This window comes from Suillus paluster, assembly GCF_016628075.1.
Source record: "Suillus paluster strain FC165 chromosome Unknown EDB91scaffold_6, whole genome shotgun sequence".
In the NCBI taxonomy this organism is placed as follows: Eukaryota; Fungi; Basidiomycota; class Agaricomycetes; order Boletales; family Suillaceae; genus Suillus; species Suillus paluster.
In genome coordinates this window covers 608,049-626,568 of record NW_024537566.1, presented here as the reverse complement: position 1 = coordinate 626,568, position 18,520 = coordinate 608,049, and the positions used below count along the sequence as shown (strand labels likewise).

The window sequence follows — 18,520 nt, the reverse complement described above, 5'->3', positions numbered from 1 at the left end:
TGATCAACACCACCGAAATCTCGTTCGCCTATGTTATTTAGCGTCGACTTACTACCAGAGCGGCGTACTGCAGATTTCCCCTGCCCCGGCTGGAGAAATCCTTGGTATCGAGAGCAGGTGGCAACTTATACACTCGGAGGTGTTAAAAATCTGTTTCAATATTATGCACGCACAATCAATGTCCCGTGCACAGGTCGCTCACCGTACTAGTAAGATTTTCTAAACAGACCTCTACAATATCCATCATATCCATGCTCTCCTTGGCTTTAGACTCAATCACCAGCAACCCTTTCACTCGATCCTCACTCGGTTTGCCGTTTTCAACATCCTCACCCTTGAACAGGCCCTTATGTGTCACAATATACTCAGGATAGCAGACATCATCCCAATAACCTTCGGGATCAGTCCAAGGTAATCGACCTGTTTTAGGGACACCGCAAGTAAGACGAGCTCAGCTAATTTATGAAGGATGTACCTAGCCGATCGCGTGCTTCACGCCGCTCCTTTAGTACTTGCCCCGGTACACGTAAGAACATGCAAACATCCAGCTGACGAATAACATCCTGAAAGCGATCAGTCCCGAATAAGCTCTGCAATGAGAGTTTAATCAAGCGAGATTACAGACCTGGTCCCAGTATAACATAAATCCATCAACTAACACCCAAATTACCTTGGTATTGGCGACAACCAAACAGCGTTGTTCGAGGTCTTGAAAGCGTGCCTTCCAGGCCTTTGTCCTATTCCCATCTATAGGCACATCTTTCCCATCATCCGGGATATCATAACTGATATGGTCGAGTGGGATGCCGCCGGTGGACTTCACATCTGATAGAAACTTCCGCATTCGAGGCCAGTCAATGGCGCTCGGTGCGTCCCAGTTTTTGGTAGGAAGCATCTCGTCCGGCTACGGATCCCCGAGTAAGTACATCAGATCAGACGCTATTTAAAGTCAGTCCCACTAGATAGAAATCCTGGTATTCACGAGTGAGCGATTCCTCGTCGTATACACGTGACACATCAAGATCAATACGCACATCTTGGTGAACGATGACACTATTGGGAAGAATATCCTTCGTGTGCTTAGCCAGCGTTGTCTTCCCTGAACATGTAGCGCCTCTTCAGCGTCAGTGAGTCAGCTTATTCGGGACAGTTCAACCGGAACACGCTACCCAATACCAACAAGGATGACTTTCGTCTTGATATTGGCCGCCGGATCTTTCATCTGAAAGCTGGGTCACTTGTTTCGGTGGGTGCAATTGGGGGGTGACTTAAAGAGATGGTAAATGGTACATTTGGTTTACATAGCAGCTGCCGTCGTCTCGACTCGACGTTTTGGGAAGTCGCAACAAAGTTTCGGTCCGGCTGCGGGGATGTCCCAGAACCGTTAACGGCATGCTGAGCCTGCTATGGGACAGAACCTTGTGAATACAGGTTGAACTGCCCTGCATTACGAATATTGAACAGACTTGTTCAGTAGCTGGGGTGCACGTGGAAGTGATCAGGTCCGGCCACGGATGCGAGGAAAAAGAAAATCGATCATATTCTATCACTGAGATGAGTGTTGAACCGTTGAATTAGATTTCCTCAAACACACCTGCAAGTGCATCTAGGTTACAACACTATGCAAACAGCGAACATTGACTGAATGAGACATGACATAAACTGGGATCATATGAGTTGCAGGACATATAGCTAATCATAAAGGCATGTGGTAAGTAATGACGTGCGACCATGGAACGAGATGAAAACATGCGTAGGGTAAGACAAAATTTGCTATATCAAAGTGGTGTAGAAAGAGTCAAAACCTCCCCGATGCGAAGATGCAATACAGAGCGTTTGCCTCTTCGAACCGAGAGTTGCGCAAGGTGAAGTGTGCCATTTCAGTGGAGTCTGCATCAGAAGCGGCATTCACGATCGAGAACTTGAGCAATGAGGCGTAGAAACGACAGAGCTGCAAAAAAAGTAAGGTGGTGTGCTTCGAGGGGTATGTGAGACCAACATTTTGAACTCCCTTCGCAAATCTGTCATCACTGACGAGCCCCTCGCGTTCTTCTCTCTCGGCATTATCGAGCCACTTGATACTCTCATGAATAAAGCGTCCCAGGACCTCGGAACGTACGGTGTCTGCTATCGTAGTTTTGCCACCGGTTGAATAATCTAGAATAGCTGACGTATCACGAAGAAGGCGCCCAAGGAGGTCAAATGATGGGAGTGTTGGAGGGAGTAACGTCAGGGCATCCAGATATACAGATGATACCTTGTGCAAGGTTATTAGGAAGTGCCGTCAGTAAAGCGACGACAAGCTGGTAAGCTAGGTTAGGATTATACGAAACGATGGGCGGTAGGTCCACGGAAGTTATCATCGTGGGAGAGGTCAGGCGGGGTATTAAAGGCGTCAAAGTCTGCCAGGATAGTTTATTAGAATAAATGTCACATTGTTTCGTTTGCAATGCTTACCCGTTGTTCTGTGAGTGTGAGTGTTCGATCACGAGCTGCGAGTAGAAGTTTCATTGCTTGAGCAATGCGTTCATTTTCTTGATCTTCTTGTGGTGTAATCTTGGTCTCCGTGGCCTGCGGGACTGATGGTGGCAAATCCTTGGAAGCATATCTCTCGGCAAATTGCTTTTGTTCACCTGCCGTGATCGTGGATTTGGCAACGGAATGATCACTGACGAATTCGGATATAGAAAGATCGCCAAGAGCGAAGTTGCTACTTACGGGTCATTTGCTTCCATGAAAGTTTCTTCATCCAAAAACAGGCTTGAAGCCCTCAACTCCGGGGGCAGTGGGGATTTTGTCAATGTACTGGGAGAATATGGACCAATCTGGACAACTGTAAGCCAAAGAAAAAGGTGCGACAAGACTTGGATTCACATCATTACCATCACCCTTCAGGATCTTCCAGAGAACCCAAACCAATTGCTCCCTGTCGCTGAACCCGCCCTCAGCAGAAACTTTTATGGCGAGTTCTCTCTCCTTAACGAATGTAGCATACAAGACAGACTTGAAGGGATTGAGAGAGATCGGATAAGGAGCATACATGGAATAAAGAATGAATGAAACCGGGATGCGTTGTGCGAGCTGGCACATCACAGCAGAACAGTAAGAGGTCAGTAACAAGAACATTGATCACTGTCGAAAGAACTCAACTGACATCAGCGGGTGAGGTAAGGAGAGGCAACAACAAATCAAGAGCTAACTGAAACCTCGCAGCAGGCTGTACAAGCTGCATGAAAGCCTGAGAAGCTGCTGAACAGGGAAGGGAATGAGCTCTAGCCAAAAGATGAACAACAGACGCCCGAGTCGGATCCCCTGAACCTTTCTGAGTCGGGAACGAAAAATTAGACGAGGGAGGAGATTTTGGAAAGAAACGGGAGCCAGCCATTGTAATGACCGGGGTGGCCCTTGACGTCGACGAGAGCGGTAATGAGGAGCTCATCCAAGTCATTATTGTCCATACTCACAAGTGCTATACATTGCGGGTTCCCATTGCAGGGTACAAGCACTCACGTGCATGGCATTATGGTATCTTTGGTTTCTGTGGCGTGAAGTCTTAGTCTAAGTATATGAGACTATCCCTTCGACGAAAATAAAACCTCGTTCACATGCTGCTGGAGCCCGGCCAGTAAAATGCTGCGCAAACGAGTGTGAAGTCGACTAGCAGCCTCTTCAGATGACTTTCATTCCCTCAAGCGCTTCCATAGCGCTCTTGGGTCGCTCGCTCGGTGACTCCAACGGGAATCAGAGTAACAAGGTCAGCTGTCATCGACTTATCGGTTTCTAGAGAGCTAACCTGAATTCTTGGTATCCGTTCGACCAGTCCATTCTCCAACACCTTTACTTCATTATTGCCGTCGTTATAGCGCTCTTTTTCGTATCACTCAGGTGCGTCTTGAGAATTCACGTGAGGTGCAATGAAAATATTTACTAATCTCTATCAAGGATATACATTCTGCGAAGGAGAAACCGACCTGTCGCGGAATTCTTCACTATCGGGTCATCAAGTTCTTACTACAACTCTCAGGCTCCTGGAGACAATGCATTCAGTTCTTCATACCAACCCTCTTATCCGATGCCTCTTGCCCCTCCGCCATCGGTTTATCGTCCTAATCGCAGAGTGAATGCTGCAGATACTGATGCTGCCGGGCGCAGATTTGGAGGGCCTGATGATCCAGATTGGGATGGGAAAGATATGCTTCCTGCCTACAATAATATCGATCGCCCTCCCAAATACGACTTCGGTGGAGTGCCCGCTCAAGGATATTCTCCACCTGCTGGGAATTACCCAGGCGACGACTCAGTTGTGGCAGGCACTGAAGCTCTCCCTCATGTAGATCAATCCTTGACTTCTATGACAAGGACCAGTCACTCTGACGGGGTTGATTCCGCTCCGTCTGCACCGCACCACGAATATCCCCAGGCACCTAGCCAAGGTTATGATTTGTAATCGTTACATTGCTTTGGGCACCTCACGGACTTGTCATAGACTCTCGTATTCCTCACCTTACGTACGATCCCGCAGGTTTTTCGGGTTGTAATGTATCACTGATTCTGTTCTGAACAATTATCGCAATCGTCCATGTCCCCCGAATATGACGCATGAAGGAATGTGAGTAGTATTCGTCTTGACCTAATCCTCATACTCTCTTCGAACAGGTAACAACCGCTTTGCTCCAATTTGCCTCACCACTTACACGTAGAACCCTTCGAGACACCATCCTTTCGCTTCTTCCCCTTCTCTCGCCCATCCCATGTAATCTGCAGTCTGCACGGCTGCTCGCACGAATAATGAGCCGTCAAGTTCTTCTGCCCCATCTAGTTCAGTGCCAGCAAAGTATCCTTTGGGTCGGGCCCCATAGATGGTAGAGAAGTGTGCGAAAGCTCGTTGAATCTTGGGGTGATGGTCGCTAGGGTGTGCTATGGATGATTGGATGAGAGGAAGGAATGGGTTCGGTGTCTGTGCGTCCTCTGCTAGGATGTGTTCTGCTGGTGGGACAGCGGGGCTGTTCGGAGGATTCGGCACCGTGGACGTGGACTCAAAGAATGACTTGAAATTCAAGGAGGGGCGACCGCGGGTCACCCACCACGTAACAGCGCTTGTGAGGTATGCACGGAGAAGGAGGACTTGTGCTCGAGGAGACAGGTATGCGATGAGTGAAGGGAGGAATATACTTGAAGTGACCATATGCATCCTATGTAGTATCTGTAAGTATCGAACCTCTGGATCCCAATCGATGCTCACAGGAAAAAATCGGCAGTGAAGCCATTTCTCCATCCTCCGATAGCATATATCACGGAGGAGGTCCAAATACACTCTTCCATCTTGCGTTCGATCTCTCCGGGTTTGGAGATATCTATCGTCCAACTCTGAACATGCTCGCGGATTTTGTCTCCGCGAGTTACGAGTGTGTCAGGATATTGCCCGAAGGGCAGGCGTGGGCCTGCCGACGCAAGGCCGGGGTCCTTGAGAATGCGAGCAAGAATTGAGAAGGCGTGGGTTGCCTGCCCACTTGCTGACTTGAGATTTGTAGCAGAGGACTGGCCATCGAGCACCAATGACGCAAAACCGTTCCTCACGCCATCAATGTCATCGCCGGGCTGGGCGACAAACATTGACCGTGGCAAGAATCCCGGGGCATGAACGCCATGCACGGCCGCCAACGCAAGCCCTAACTCAGTTCAGTGGGAGTAAGTGGCGTTTCTTCCTCTCTTAAACCAAATGTGACTTACCTTCGGCAAGCATGCCTTTTAAGCCAAACTCGACGCCATGTCCAGACTGAATCAATGGGTGCATAACTGCATCTACGAATCGGCACAACATTTCCGGTTGGCTTGCCGCATCTCTTCCAGGCTGAAAGTTGTACTGCTCGGAAAAGATGAATTCCTCCAAAGTCGCGGAGGCACCCTTCTCTTCAATGGCTTCGGAAAAGAAAGTGGTATATGCTTGATAGTAGCTGTTGATTCCGAATATTCAGGATACCAAAGTCAGGCCATTTAAGGTAAGCATTTGCTTACTTTTCGTCATTGAGATGCTCAACGAAATTCTGTGCTGTGATGGGCTCAGGCGACGTGAAAGCAGCTCTCTGAACTTTAACATCTTGCTTGTAGAACGTTTCAATCAAGGTGCCACTCCCTCCTAACGCATATATCGCAAGCGCTCGATGGGTAACGTGGCTAGGCAGAGATACCGTAAGTTATCAGTTAGCGTGTTCTTCCATACACTCACTTGTGGAACTTTATGTCGTTCCAGAAGATGTGATATTTGGTGTGGTTGTCGATCAATGCGTGCCGTACCGCTTTCAGTGATTCGAGGTTGCAGCCCGGAAACCTCTGGGGACAAAGTGCCGTCGGTGGAGGGGGATGGAGCCGGGAAGAGTCCTTTCCATTTTCTCGTCGTAAACCTTTCCGTTCATTGTCCTGTTGGGATTTGACTGATCGATGATAAGAACCCAGGTGAGAGTGTGAACAGTCATGCGCATGAATCTTGGGGTATTTAAAGCTTCTGATAACCATGAGTCCCGTGGCTGCCAATGTCTGTGACGTTCGCACAGTGGGGATCTCCACAACCCGGGCTTACTGTGAGTTCTTACCCTTCTGGTTCATAATGTCAGGAGCACCGATGTCTTATTAGTGCATCTATATCGAGCAAGCCTCGACATACTCAGAGTTACTCTCTATCAGTATCACGAGAGAAGCGACTGGTACTCGTCACGTGTTCCAAAGCCAAGAAATCTTGTCAACATAAACGCACTGCAACATCCCGCGTATCTTGACAGTAAAAACTCTACCAGCACAGCAGCCCAGTCGCTGTGTGCATAACCATCTGTCTATGCTAGAGAACACCTTCAATATAAGACGTCGCACCTAATAAAGTAAAAGCGAGTAGCAGGATATGCTAGGGACGAACATCAGCGGCGCAAGACTTCTTTCAGGCTAAACTGTGATGCAACAAGCTTTACGAGGGAAGACATAACTCCTACAAACCCTGATTAGTGTTGAAAGCTATAGGTTGTATGAGAAGATAGAGGGGTGAGTGAGGACGCACCTGACAGTTTCTTTTCACTGTGAAGAGCAAGTATGTTCATAGAAGTGAAGCATGGCCCTTCCATTTGCGTGCCTGACCAGAGACTTCGTAGCTCTTGACATCACCTAAAGCAGTATGTCGTATCGAAGACCGAAAACCTGCATAATAGACCCGCTTATTTGAAAGATTGTGGTTGACATGTTTAGGTAAGTAGATCACCACCGAAAGTATTGACAAAGTGACGGACGTGTCATTGAGAATGCGCCTCACAATCGGGCATAGTAATATCTCAGCCATCAAATTTATGCTGACCCAGCCGGGAAATCGCTGAGCGTCCATCGAGGAACCCCAAATCATATTGATGACACCACCGCGCCATTGCAGAGCATATAATAATAATTCCCACCTATGGCATCATTTGCAATGCAAAGAGGAGGGTGAAGGAAGACCCTGTCAGAGAAAGGTCGCGACTAGTTTAGCCACTTCAGAATGGCTCTCCTGGTCGCTGCCCCTCAATCGACATGGTACTCAACTCATCCATTCATGTATTGAAGTGGTGTGCACTGCAGCGGGTCTGTCTTGGAATGGATTCATTTGCGTTTCCAATCATCAGATGGCAACTTCCATCAGGTTAGCAAATTACGCGGAAAGCTGGTTCATTTACCCACCGATCAATTCAAAAAGCCCGAGCACACTTCCAAAGACTTCCAGCACACGTACCTTCAGGGAAAAAATGTAGGATCTGGCACATTGGCGAGCGCAATGGTGCGGCCTGCACCTCCGACGCAGACGCTACAGCAATAGTTACAAAATTCAGCGAAGAATAACGCATAGTCAGGACGTATAACGCTTACCAGTAAAGTGACTGTCTTCTGTGCTTCTGGCCAAACGCTGTGGAGTTTGAAGGAGTACACAATGCCTCACGAATGCAGGAATACATGAAGATGGGTAAGTACCAATCCGTAGATCAATTACCCCGCAAACAATGATGCTGGCAGTGGCGTAATGAGCTTAGCCACTTACAGGTAGGAAAGGAACACACCTGATCAAATTAATTCTTGGCGTCCTTAGCATCTTTCGCAAACCTGGCACTTCCCGCTGTTAAGCAGCACCGTTTTTTTAAAGAGACCTCGTGAGCAATGTAATACTAACGTATTCCCCGTATCCTTGGAGCCTGTTCCTGAGGCCTGTCCATAATTCGGCCTCTTGAATTTTGGGCGTATCTCGATGCCAGCATTTGCAATTTTTTTCTGTGGCGCTAGGATGCAAGCCAGAGACCCCAGATGTGACAACGGTGTCACTATGTACCGGTATTGACGTCGGACGGCAGTCGTTCCTAACTTCACCGCCGTGACTCTTCAACATTTCAACCTCTGTTCTCAATGCGACCGAAGCTCTTCCTCCTCATTTAGTAGCTCTCTTCGGTGTAGGCGGGGGTGAAGAATGCAATACGCGGGGTTGCCGCTAGCTGTGTTTGCTGCTAATCTATCGCGAAAAGAACCTGCAGGGTCAAGGTAGGGTCTATCTCCTTCCGCAGTTCCGAACCGAGCCTTATTGGCAATTGCCCTCAATCACCGTTTTAAAAAATCCTTGTTAAGCTGGTTTAGCTCTTTCATTGCAAGCAAGGTTCCGCCTGCATTACGGCGCTGGATCCCGTCCAAACGCATTCTCGGCAATGCGGCTTCACCCTCCATCATTCGAATCGGCGGCATCAATGATTCAAGAATCAAAAGGATCGTTCTTTGTTCATCCTTCTGATTGGGGTCGTTTAGGTATGACCTAGTGTTCTATCACGTCTTTCGAGCTTACATTTGTATGCACCCACTAGTGCTGAAGGTGCGCAGACGGACTTTACGTGGAGCGGTCGATGAGATTCTGCAGGCCTCAATGGCTCAGACAGGTGGCTGATCTGGGGCACAGCCTGATCTGCCGCGGTGGTTGATGCCGTTCTGACCTGCATGCGCCCGAGATCAAGGACAGAGGCAAAGATCAAGATCAAGGTCATCGCATCATTTCCGTGATGTCGGCGCTCACATGCAGATGTGTCATAATGGTCTCTAATGGCCTACATACAGTACGCGAGCTGCCCTATTAGGTAGGAGACAGGTCGTTCCTACATTTCATCGGATGGTTGTTACATGGGTTTTCAGGTCGGAAGCGACAATAGTGGAAATCCATTGCTGATACGATGGTCACATAGAGGGTTATGGTATTCCCATGGGCGCTGCGCAGTAGCTTGCTGCTGGAATCCGATGAACGGCATGTTCCATTCTCTATCAATTAGACGTCGTTCTTTATGAAATGTTTGTATAGGTGCACCCCTAATACAGACCCAAGTTTACCAATCGCCGTCGCAGTCGCAGGTCATGGCGGTGGCTTACCTACTGTTGTACGCAAGTACACTCTGTCTTGGCGCCTGCAGTGTACATATAAATGCAGCTCTAAAGAGATTGTGAAACACCAGGTCGTACCTAATTTTTATCGCTCTCTATTCTACTCCAACAATGAGTACTGAATACCACTATCCCGTGATTGGCCGCAAGGGCACTGGAGGCGTGTTTGATCGCTTCTCTATCCAGGAGCTGGAGAAGGACCATCCTTACCAGTTTGCATTGTTCATCCTTGCTTTCACCGCGGTCCAGCAGCGTCCCGAGGCTCTCCAAGTTGTCGAAGAGCCTGCAGCCACATTCATGGAGATTGGGTCAATTCACGGCAGGCCTTACGTTGAATGGGCTGGCGACCGCAACAAGGATGCCTCAGCTGACTATAGCGCCACGGATAAGAAAGATACCAACCCCGTTCCTTCTAGATTCGGAGGTATGCCAGTCGTTTGTATCGTAGTCCCACTAAGTCTGACCATGTTGTTTGCGACAGGTTATTGCACGTAAGCTGGTGTACACCCTCTCACTCTATTGATTCTGAAACCTTTCTTCAGCCATGGTGCCGTTGTTTTTCCTACTTGGCACCGCCCATATGTCATGCTTATTGAGGTATGCTCAACACATGATCGTGACTGACATGCTGCTCAATTCATTCCGTTGTTCTGCAGCAATCTATCGGAAATGTCGCAGAACAATTGGCTAACGACATTGAAGCTAATAACCCGAATGAACGTGGAGTGTGGGTAAAGGCTGCCAAGGAATTGCGCTTTCCGTGCGTGCTATGTCATTCCCAATAGTGATCCAGACTCAACGTCAGACCCAGCTACTGGGACTGGGCCGAAAAGGAAGTAGCTGAGAATGGCCTTCCCCCTGTTCTGTATGAAGACAAAGTGGAAATCATGGCTGCTGGAGGTAAAAAACAAATCGTTAACAATCCGCTCTCATTTTTCTCCTACGTCGGGGGAATCCCATCCGACTTTACCGACGAGGTGGATGACTCGGTACGATACCTTTCCTTTTGATGCTGCGGAACTTGCTCAAATATGGTCGGTAGACAGATCAAGTGGCATATTTCTCCAAGTGGCAGAGGACGTACCGCTACGCTGCTAGTACTCCGGACCCTGATGGCAGCCACATAGACCTGTTACAAAAGTAAGGATCGATGAGGACATGTTGCACGAGGTGGTGCTGATTTTGATTTTCCCAGGACGTTCAAAGCCGGCGCAAAGGATCTGAGACGCAGAGTTGCGCATCTCTTTGTGTTCAATGACGACGAAAATCCCGCGTTGACGTGCGTCTTAGCTTCTGCCAGTATCATGTATTGACTCATGTTGATAGTTGGGACGACTTTTCTAATCACACCGCGGAGTCGAAACGAGAGATGGACTTCGTTAACCAAGGGTCGCTTGAAGGTGTGCACGACACTGTTCATAATTTAATTGTGGGTGAATACATTTTCCAACTTTGACCCCTGCTTACTCTAGCGATGACTTAGGGTGGAAACGGACAAATGGTTAGTAGTAAATGCTTGCGTGTGAATGATGCTGTTGATCTTTGTTAACCAAACTTGCAGAGTTACCCAGACTACGTGAGCAACTCCTTTTCTAATCCTCTACAATAATCTTGAGCTTGTATCTTTATATAGGCCGGTTACGATCCTATCTTTTACCGTACGTGAACAGGCGCAAGTTACTTGTATGCATTACTTACCTGGCTTTCCTTCAGTTCACCATGCGAATGTGGACAGACTCTGTAAGTATGATGTTGTTCAAGGGTGTTCTCTCGTGACTGAATCCAAAAAGTGGCTCTGTGGGAATGGTGCTACACCGAGTACTGGATGGAAAACGGATATGAACACGACGGGGAACAATACCCTTGGACACAGGTGTGGGATGGAGCTGGACGACGTCCTGGCACAAGTACTCAATAGTTGTCCCTTAGGCACGCGGTACATATGCACAAGTTTACAACGAACAACTCCTTCCCGATGGGCCACTCCAACCATTCCGAACGGAACAAGGAGACTACTGGACCTCCTCTCAGGCTCGATTTTTGCATGAAGAAGCCTACCCGAAGTGTAAGTAGCAATCTTATCTGCTGGATAACATAAGCTTACTTCAAACAGATTATTCGTACCCCGAATTTGTGGGCATTAAAGTCAATCAAGCTGCCACATCATCCGAAGAGCGCGCCGCAGCACGCAAGAAGGTCGCAACCTACTACGGTTTTGATCCGCAAACCAAGGCGAAACAGGTCACGTCGCACGCTTGGAAGCACTTACCTGTTCCAAACCAGGATGATCCTGCCGTGCCAGCTGACCATACCGTTATTCCTAACTACCGCACATTCGTTGTGCACGTGAAGCTTCCAGAGTATGCGTACAACCGCGCCTACTCATTCCAGCTCCACCATAAAGGGAATGCTCATTCGGCCCCGCAGCTCGTAGGTACCACCACAGTCTTCGCACGCCCAGACCATTCCCCTTGTAAAGCATGTGCTGTTCGTCGTGAGACGGGATCCGTAGTTCGCGGGATGATTCCCATTCCTTCCGAATTGATCGAGAGTATCATCAAATCAAACATGGGTAGTGAATCGGCGGCTACGTTCGACAAAACGCTCGCTGACATCAAGAAGGAATTTGTGGGAAAGCTTGTGGATACTACTGGCTCAGAACTTGCAGGGGCTGAAGGAGGGTTGGAGGCACCCTGTGTACCAAAACACCGTGCCGCTTCTCGCAGAGTTACTCCTGTGGAAATTGCTCTGGTGTCGGTTGCTGTTGCTGAGCATGCAGAAGACAAGGATCGTCCTGTCTACCTACTTGACTGGCAGCACCATGACAGTGTCTTCAGCGTAAGCATATCCTTCGTACTTCGTATAATTTGCTTAACATGATTTTTACAGGGTGGATGGCTGGCGACTCACAGGGATTCAGAGTGATGCAGCATGCTTGGATGAGTCAACTCGAGCATACCATCCGCGCAAGAGGTGTTCTCATCTGTGGAGTTTGGGGGTTACTGTTGTTGTTTGGTGGGTTCAGAAGGTGGTGAGGGTGTAGCGAAGGAAGATGATGTTACAGTGTACTAGCAGTTGGTAGCGTGTCATGTATTACAATGTAAGAAGGAACGACGATCTTCCGTTTTCCAAGGTCTAACCAAAAACAAAAGTGCTGTTGCATTTGTGCAAAGATGTTTGTGCAGATCCAACAGCACTTTTATTTTTTGGGGGCACACATGTTGTTTCGGGGCGACATAAATAATATTTGTGCAAATTCAACAGCATGTTTTTTGGAATCACACTTTGCTTTGGGGGGCGACATGATATTATGATATTATTTCGGGGCGACACATTTTTTTTGGGGGCGACACAAATAATATTTGTGCAGATTCAACAGCATACCACCGTGGACCACAGACATCGCGCTTAAAACTCCGACGTGCGCTTCTCTAGAGTAGTCACGTCTGATTTGTCTTAGATTGTAGCCTACTGACTTGCTACTGACTTTGCCTATGCTGGCACCAGGATAGAATCTCATCTGTGTGTTCAAAGGCGAGCAGATGCATTGTAGACAGTTCCCCGATACAATCATTGGGATGTCACCGCTTTCTCAATGCCGAATCGTACTCACTGAGAGCATCGACACCTCTGGGATCTACAGGAAATACAGACAAACCACAGACTTAAGACGAACGAAGATGTCGGTCCTTCTCACTGAAGGAAATATGTACTCGGCAAACTCTCTGGTGCCACTCGGAGTCGGCAATCGCCCCTTGCATTGTCCCCATCAAAACGTGCTTCAGGCAAACCCCGATAAGATTGGGTGTTCGTCCACAGTTTCACGCTTCACACTTCACATATGACCTAGACGATCCTTAATTCATACAGACTCTCAGCCGGGCGAGGCCGGTGTCTTAAATCCGTATACAATGCAGAATTCTGGCCACAGTTGGTCCACAGAGATATGATCCACAGCTGTGAGGGAGACGGCAGGATAAATAGAGAGGGGACGGTATGCGTGCATTCTCCGGACCCTCTCCACCTTCACTTGCTTATCCTGCCTTGTGTCTCTAGCAATCTGCATCCCCAGCGGACAGTTTATTTATTATATCGACGCACCCCGTCTTTTGCAGGTGAGCAATCCTTCCTGTCGCTCTTACTACCTCTACTTCATTGGTGATCAAGCTTTCGCTTTCCCCAGCTTATCTTCCAGCTATCGATTTGGTCTTGGAACTTTGGTATCATCATGAAGTCCCTCACCTCCCCGAAAGCATCCTCCCGCCCCATCCTCAGAATTACCGTTCCGAAGTTTAAAAATACAACTTCATTGGGCTCCATGGCGCTAGTATTGCGTCCCTCGAGCTCATCCGCGTTTTCGTGGAGACGATTGCTTCGCCCTTTACGAAAGAGAAAATCTTCCCCTAATGACGAAGTACTTCTTCATCTTTCCTCACCTTCGTCTATGACACTCGTCGGGTCTCCGACCGAGGGGGAATGTACCAGCCCGAAAGTAATTGTTGCTCTTTGACTATAGCCGACGGTTCGCTGATTCGTTCTGCACAGATGGTCCGCTTCGATGACTCGCCAACGTACTTTGGTACCAGACGACGGCTCAGATCTCCCAAATCCCCCGCTAAGGGTGCATTGCGCTCCTGTCTTGTTGTCAATGTACGAATGATATTTGACCCCCCTTCTCGCGCTAATTGCGTTACTGTTTCCAGAACACAGACCCCTTCACAGAGTTTCTTTCGAATGATGCTGACGACATCTCCGTATATGAAGACTGCCTGACTACATACCCTGGCTTCTTTCGGGACATGGAAGATCTTCTCGAGCGCGAATTTCTCGAGGAAATGAAAATCGAGAAATCTCGCACTCCTTCTTGGGAGCTCACCGAATTTGGCTGCACGAAGATTGACCCGGAAGATTATTTAAGCTACTGCTTGTTTATTCATGCAGAGAAGAAGAGACGGGCAGAGACCGAAGGGTGGAGGAAGGTCGTTTACGACCATCCTATGACTCTACGCTGGCCCAGCCGGGAGATCACTGAGCGTCCAGTCAAAGAACCTCAGGTCTTTCTGCTGACACCGCCGCGGCTATTCGTTCCGGAGCCCACACCGGTAATTCTCAATTGGCATCAGCGCATTGCGTGCGATGTCACTGACATGCTTGTTACGCTATGCATCGGACTTACGATTCACATGTGCATTTATATTTGGGGCATATATTGTTTCTTTAGCGGTGATTTTGGGGATGAAGAAGAGTAGCAGGATCTGTAGCACTATCGAGAAGTTCATCATGTAGCGCTAGCTCTTCCCAATTGCGATGTATCAAATCGTTACCTGATGCGTATTGGGTGATGCTGTGGATTACCGAGGCACTCGACCACTCACTACAAATCAGGTGGTGTTTGTTTGGATGGGGGAAAAGAGGGGTGAGTGGGGATGGGAGGAGATTGGGGAGGGGGGTTACGTTTCGTATCTCTTCAGGAAAGTGTTCGAAGGCTTCGAGTTTGTGGCGGACGCCCTGGAGAAAGAGCAACCTTATTCCTCCTCCTATGCCCCACAACAAATCGTCCGTGACCTTCGTGTAGGAGCAGACAATAAAGTTGAAGATTGACACGTTCGATATTCGTGATATCCTTGAGAGGGATAACGCTTTGCTGTGGTGGCGTTTGTGATGTTTCGTCAGTACGCGAAAGCGACAGTATAGAGAAGATAAACAATGGAGAGATCGCGCATCCGATGACACGCTATCGCACTGCTTCGTTCCTTGAGGCGAAAAGGTAATCAACCAATCTACCATGCGTTCACCTCGGTCTTGTGTATGGAAAACGTCTGTCTCTTCAACGCGAGCCATTTTTCGGAGGCAGATAAAACTTGCAAATCCCTCCTCCTTCATGCTAACTATCCCAGTTCTTACGATATGAGTGTTGAACACTGCCCGAGAGTTACGATTGGGGGATCTGTTCTTTTGATTGAACGGAGGCTTTCAAACTTGTTGTCGTCAGTCACACCATGAAACAGACGCTGGCGGGAAAAAAAAACACATGATTAGCATATCCTACAATCAGAACAGAGGAAGAGCTGAGTGTTTCAGAGTCTCACCCAACGAAATTGGGAGGACAGTGCATGCTGCGTTCTCATAAAAACATTAATGACGAGCGCATCCTTCACTGCCAGGACCTTCAAGTCCGGAAAAGCTACGAAATATGGACATAGTCAATGTCACGTGTGAATGGAAAATCGACCATGCAGCGAATACAAACCGTTCCAAGCAGACTGCCCAGAAGGTTGAAGAGAAGGCCAGTCTGCTTATGTAACGCATCAGTTGAACTTCGAAGTCAAACGCTTTGCCAGCAATATTGTCATCGCTGACACGTTGACTACTTACTTTAAGCTGTATTGTAAGTCTTTAACGCCCTGCTTTCCACTGCTCAGTCCACAAAATCTCAAATTTGACATCGATTCACCTTTTTGTGCAGGCCCATAACAATGGTTTTATGGTCCCGTGGGCCGCGACTGGATGACGTGGAAGCTCATTTTTACCCATATGGGCTAAACTCAACACCAGATGACAATGGAGTTACAAGGACAGTGTCAGCTTTCGTATCCTATACGATAATCGAGTGATCGGCCGACCAGCTGATTGAACGAGCGACGGGCCGACAATCATCAGTGAAAGACGCGACTGCCCACACTCAGCTGGTGTGCCTCGTATTTCTCGTCCAGGATGGCGTCCTCTTGCAGCATTTCATCAACGACTACAGCCGTGTCAAAGGAAATTTACAGAAGGCATACCGTCAGCAGATCTGGTGAGATCCTCTATAGCTTTCCGCCGCGCCGCTGCAGGTGTCACATTTCATGTTCATCTTCGTCGCCAGCTCTCGAGTCTCTAACGATGCATTTGTCATACAGGACCGTGCTGTATGATGGGTCCGTCAAAGCGCTCATTATACAGGACTGTCCTGTGTAACACGCATTTGATGGTATTGTGCAGCAGAACAAGAATGACGAGCCCCCAGCCTGAGAGCTGGAAGTTGTTGGCGGGTTTCAGAGCGTGAGTGTGGTATGCGGTCTCTGGCGCTTCTTGTTTACTGAATCTGTAAATGCTATGCTCGGCAGGCCCCTATTGTCTTGATATATTCCTCGAACTTCTATCTCCTTCTCACTCGCCCCCCTCCATCATGGCGTTTGAACCATCTCATGGTAGCAAATCCATCATACACTACAATTGCCACATCTGCATTAGCAGATTCTGTCAAACGCAGACGATTATCTGTATTTCCCCTTTCTACGAAGCAAGCAGAAACGGGACATTGTTTTAACTTGCATTCGTGAGATAACCTTAAAATAGCGTTGGTAGGCTGGTGGCACATTGACTGGGAATAGCAGGAGGATGCCGATCTTTCCTTGTCCAACTCAGTGATATCCATCAGCTTCGATGAGAATGCGGTGTGATTCGTATAGTCATATGTCTCGGAAAGCACGCTCATCGAGCACAAGCAGTACTAGTGCTGCTCTGATTATTCGTTCTCCGCACCGAATCTTGGTCAACTAGGCCAACCATACGCACAATCGGTACCTTCTATGCATATTCTGTAGCGTTATCATTACCAGATCCAGGAGAGATCGTTGACACCCTTCTGCTTCGCTACCTTTCCAGTCTATTCTCTGCATTTGCAGATCTCATTATTTACAGTATTCTGCGTTTCGTGCAGACGACTGCTTCGTCCTTCACGAAAGAGTGTCTTTCCCTGATGGCCAAGTACCGTTTTTCCTCACCTTCATCTATGACGCTCTCTTTAGCGGTGATTTTTGGGATGGAGAGTAGCAGGATCTGTAGCACTATCGAGAAGTTCATGATGTAGCGCTGGCTCTTCCCAATTGCGATGTACCAAATCGTTACCTTATGCGTATTGGGTGATGCTGTGGATCACTGGGGCGCTTGACCACTCACTATAGCAGGTGGTGTTTGTTTGGACCTGTTGAAAACACAAGGTGCTGCCTTCCTTTTTCGATATATAGATTTCTACTTGCCTACATCATGAGCGCCCATATCAATCTCCCCGCGTAACATGTCAGAATCAACTTCCGCATCAACCTCTGAGCCATCCCGTGCTCGCGGAAGAGGTCGTGGAAAGTCCCGCGGTGGGCTAGGCAAGTACCTCCGCGCACGAGGTCGTGGTCGAGGCGGCCGTCCAGCGGAATTCCATAAGCGCTTAGTGCTGGAGGATGAAGAGGTGGTTGATCTCGACCCTGATTCTGAAGAGGCGAAAGAGCTGCAAAAGAAGTATGCGCGACGGCAACTTGGATCCAACGCCGATCGTTATGCGGAGCCTGAGCCTGAGTTGGATTCTGACGGTGAGTGTTGAGTGGAAGACCTGTTGGGCTTCGAGGTGTTTGACACAGCGTAGGAGAGGAGATTCGTGAGCCGGAGATTGACCTTTCGTCGTTTCTTGAGAGACAGCGGTTATCGGACGTCTCGGAGGTGACTGCGGCGGTAGCGCCTCCGGTCGATGATGATGATATCGACCATGACCTCGCACATATCTCATCTCATCGTAACCCACCTCCAACATCTCAGAAGGGGCGTGTACAAACGATCGAATGGGATGCACAACTTGAGGAAATGAGTCGCGAAAAGGCCGCTGCAGATGCAAGTCGAGGTGACTTCTAACTAATGATAGCTCATGTGTAGAAGAGTGATTATGGTTCATAGATCTGAAAGCGCGATTCCGTGCAAAGTCGGAGAAACTCAAGTCAAAGCCTCTCTTTACGCTCGATAGAAAACAAGGTAGAGTCTTCTCATCAATGCAGATCATCATACTGAAACTTTGCTCCGCGCATCCGCCAGATGATAACTATTCTGAGGCGCCAGCTCTTCCTACTGACGCACCGAGGAAGGCGCCCAAATTGGAGATGGAAGATTTTCTCGACGATTTGCTTGGTTGATATGACCTTGATGTTTTCATACATGCAGGCGCCTTGTTGCGTCGGTCTCATCAGATGAGGGACCTAACACACATTGGGTGCTTTTTAGCACCGTCTTATAATGCATGAGTTTGCAGACTGCCCCATGTCGACGCTGCCATTCTTGACTCTATCCAAGTGCACGTTAG

The 18,520-nt window shown here is 48.4% G+C and overlaps 7 protein-coding genes across 7 annotated transcripts; 4 read left to right on the top strand and 3 right to left on the bottom strand.

Annotated features, from left to right (window-relative positions):
- Window positions 1-175: 175 nt before the first annotated feature.
- On the bottom strand, window positions 176-1,222 carry EDB91DRAFT_1046264 (uncharacterized protein; the record flags this gene model as incomplete). Its single annotated transcript, XM_041313253.1, has 5 exons — window positions 176-420; window positions 476-563; window positions 626-904; window positions 1,017-1,116; window positions 1,170-1,222. The coding sequence occupies 5 exons, from the start codon at window positions 1,220-1,222 to the stop codon at window positions 176-178; spliced, it is 765 nt and encodes a 254-aa protein (XP_041181808.1).
- A 576-nt stretch (window positions 1,223-1,798) lies between these two features.
- EDB91DRAFT_1235032 (uncharacterized protein) lies at window positions 1,799-3,385 on the bottom strand (the record flags this gene model as incomplete). Its single annotated transcript, XM_041321273.1, has 7 exons — window positions 1,799-1,951; window positions 2,000-2,257; window positions 2,301-2,402; window positions 2,458-2,668; window positions 2,719-2,825; window positions 2,875-3,081; window positions 3,155-3,385. 7 exons carry the CDS (start codon window positions 3,383-3,385, stop codon window positions 1,799-1,801), a joined length of 1,269 nt encoding a protein of 422 aa, XP_041181807.1.
- A 166-nt stretch (window positions 3,386-3,551) lies between these two features.
- On the top strand, window positions 3,552-4,569 carry EDB91DRAFT_692565 (uncharacterized protein). The gene is made up of 3 exons (XM_041328118.1): window positions 3,552-3,754; window positions 3,821-3,885; window positions 3,943-4,569. The coding sequence occupies exons 1-3, from the start codon at window positions 3,674-3,676 to the stop codon at window positions 4,445-4,447; spliced, it is 651 nt and encodes a 216-aa protein (XP_041181806.1). The 5' UTR covers window positions 3,552-3,673; the 3' UTR covers window positions 4,448-4,569.
- EDB91DRAFT_692606 (uncharacterized protein) lies at window positions 4,569-6,578 on the bottom strand. The gene is made up of 5 exons (XM_041328119.1): window positions 6,227-6,578; window positions 6,016-6,174; window positions 5,731-5,954; window positions 5,243-5,669; window positions 4,569-5,192 (listed from the first exon to the last, which is right to left on the bottom strand). Exons 1-5 carry the CDS (start codon window positions 6,511-6,513, stop codon window positions 4,691-4,693), a joined length of 1,599 nt encoding a protein of 532 aa, XP_041181805.1. The 5' UTR covers window positions 6,514-6,578; the 3' UTR covers window positions 4,569-4,690.
- Window positions 6,579-9,528: 2,950 nt separating this feature from the next.
- Window positions 9,529-12,447, top strand: EDB91DRAFT_1303944 (common central domain of tyrosinase-domain-containing protein; the record flags this gene model as incomplete). Its single annotated transcript, XM_041325016.1, has 16 exons — window positions 9,529-9,841; window positions 9,899-9,908; window positions 9,960-10,014; window positions 10,074-10,177; window positions 10,229-10,406; window positions 10,460-10,557; window positions 10,613-10,696; window positions 10,744-10,846; window positions 10,901-10,918; window positions 10,979-10,993; window positions 11,051-11,075; window positions 11,131-11,157; window positions 11,208-11,290; window positions 11,347-11,482; window positions 11,531-12,255; window positions 12,307-12,447. The coding sequence occupies 16 exons, from the start codon at window positions 9,529-9,531 to the stop codon at window positions 12,340-12,342; spliced, it is 2,010 nt and encodes a 669-aa protein (XP_041181804.1). The 3' UTR covers window positions 12,343-12,447.
- A 697-nt stretch (window positions 12,448-13,144) lies between these two features.
- Window positions 13,145-14,865, top strand: EDB91DRAFT_1107738 (uncharacterized protein). The gene is made up of 7 exons (XM_041317523.1): window positions 13,145-13,224; window positions 13,288-13,411; window positions 13,474-13,532; window positions 13,585-13,909; window positions 13,963-14,067; window positions 14,121-14,739; window positions 14,791-14,865. The coding sequence occupies exons 2-6, from the start codon at window positions 13,364-13,366 to the stop codon at window positions 14,664-14,666; spliced, it is 1,083 nt and encodes a 360-aa protein (XP_041181803.1). The 5' UTR covers window positions 13,145-13,224; window positions 13,288-13,363; the 3' UTR covers window positions 14,667-14,739; window positions 14,791-14,865.
- Window positions 14,866-17,476: 2,611 nt separating this feature from the next.
- EDB91DRAFT_1244070 (uncharacterized protein) lies at window positions 17,477-18,353 on the top strand (the record flags this gene model as incomplete). Its single annotated transcript, XM_041322372.1, has 4 exons — window positions 17,477-17,762; window positions 17,816-18,067; window positions 18,121-18,195; window positions 18,256-18,353. 4 exons carry the CDS (start codon window positions 17,477-17,479, stop codon window positions 18,351-18,353), a joined length of 711 nt encoding a protein of 236 aa, XP_041181802.1.
- Window positions 18,354-18,520: the final 167 nt, after the last annotated feature.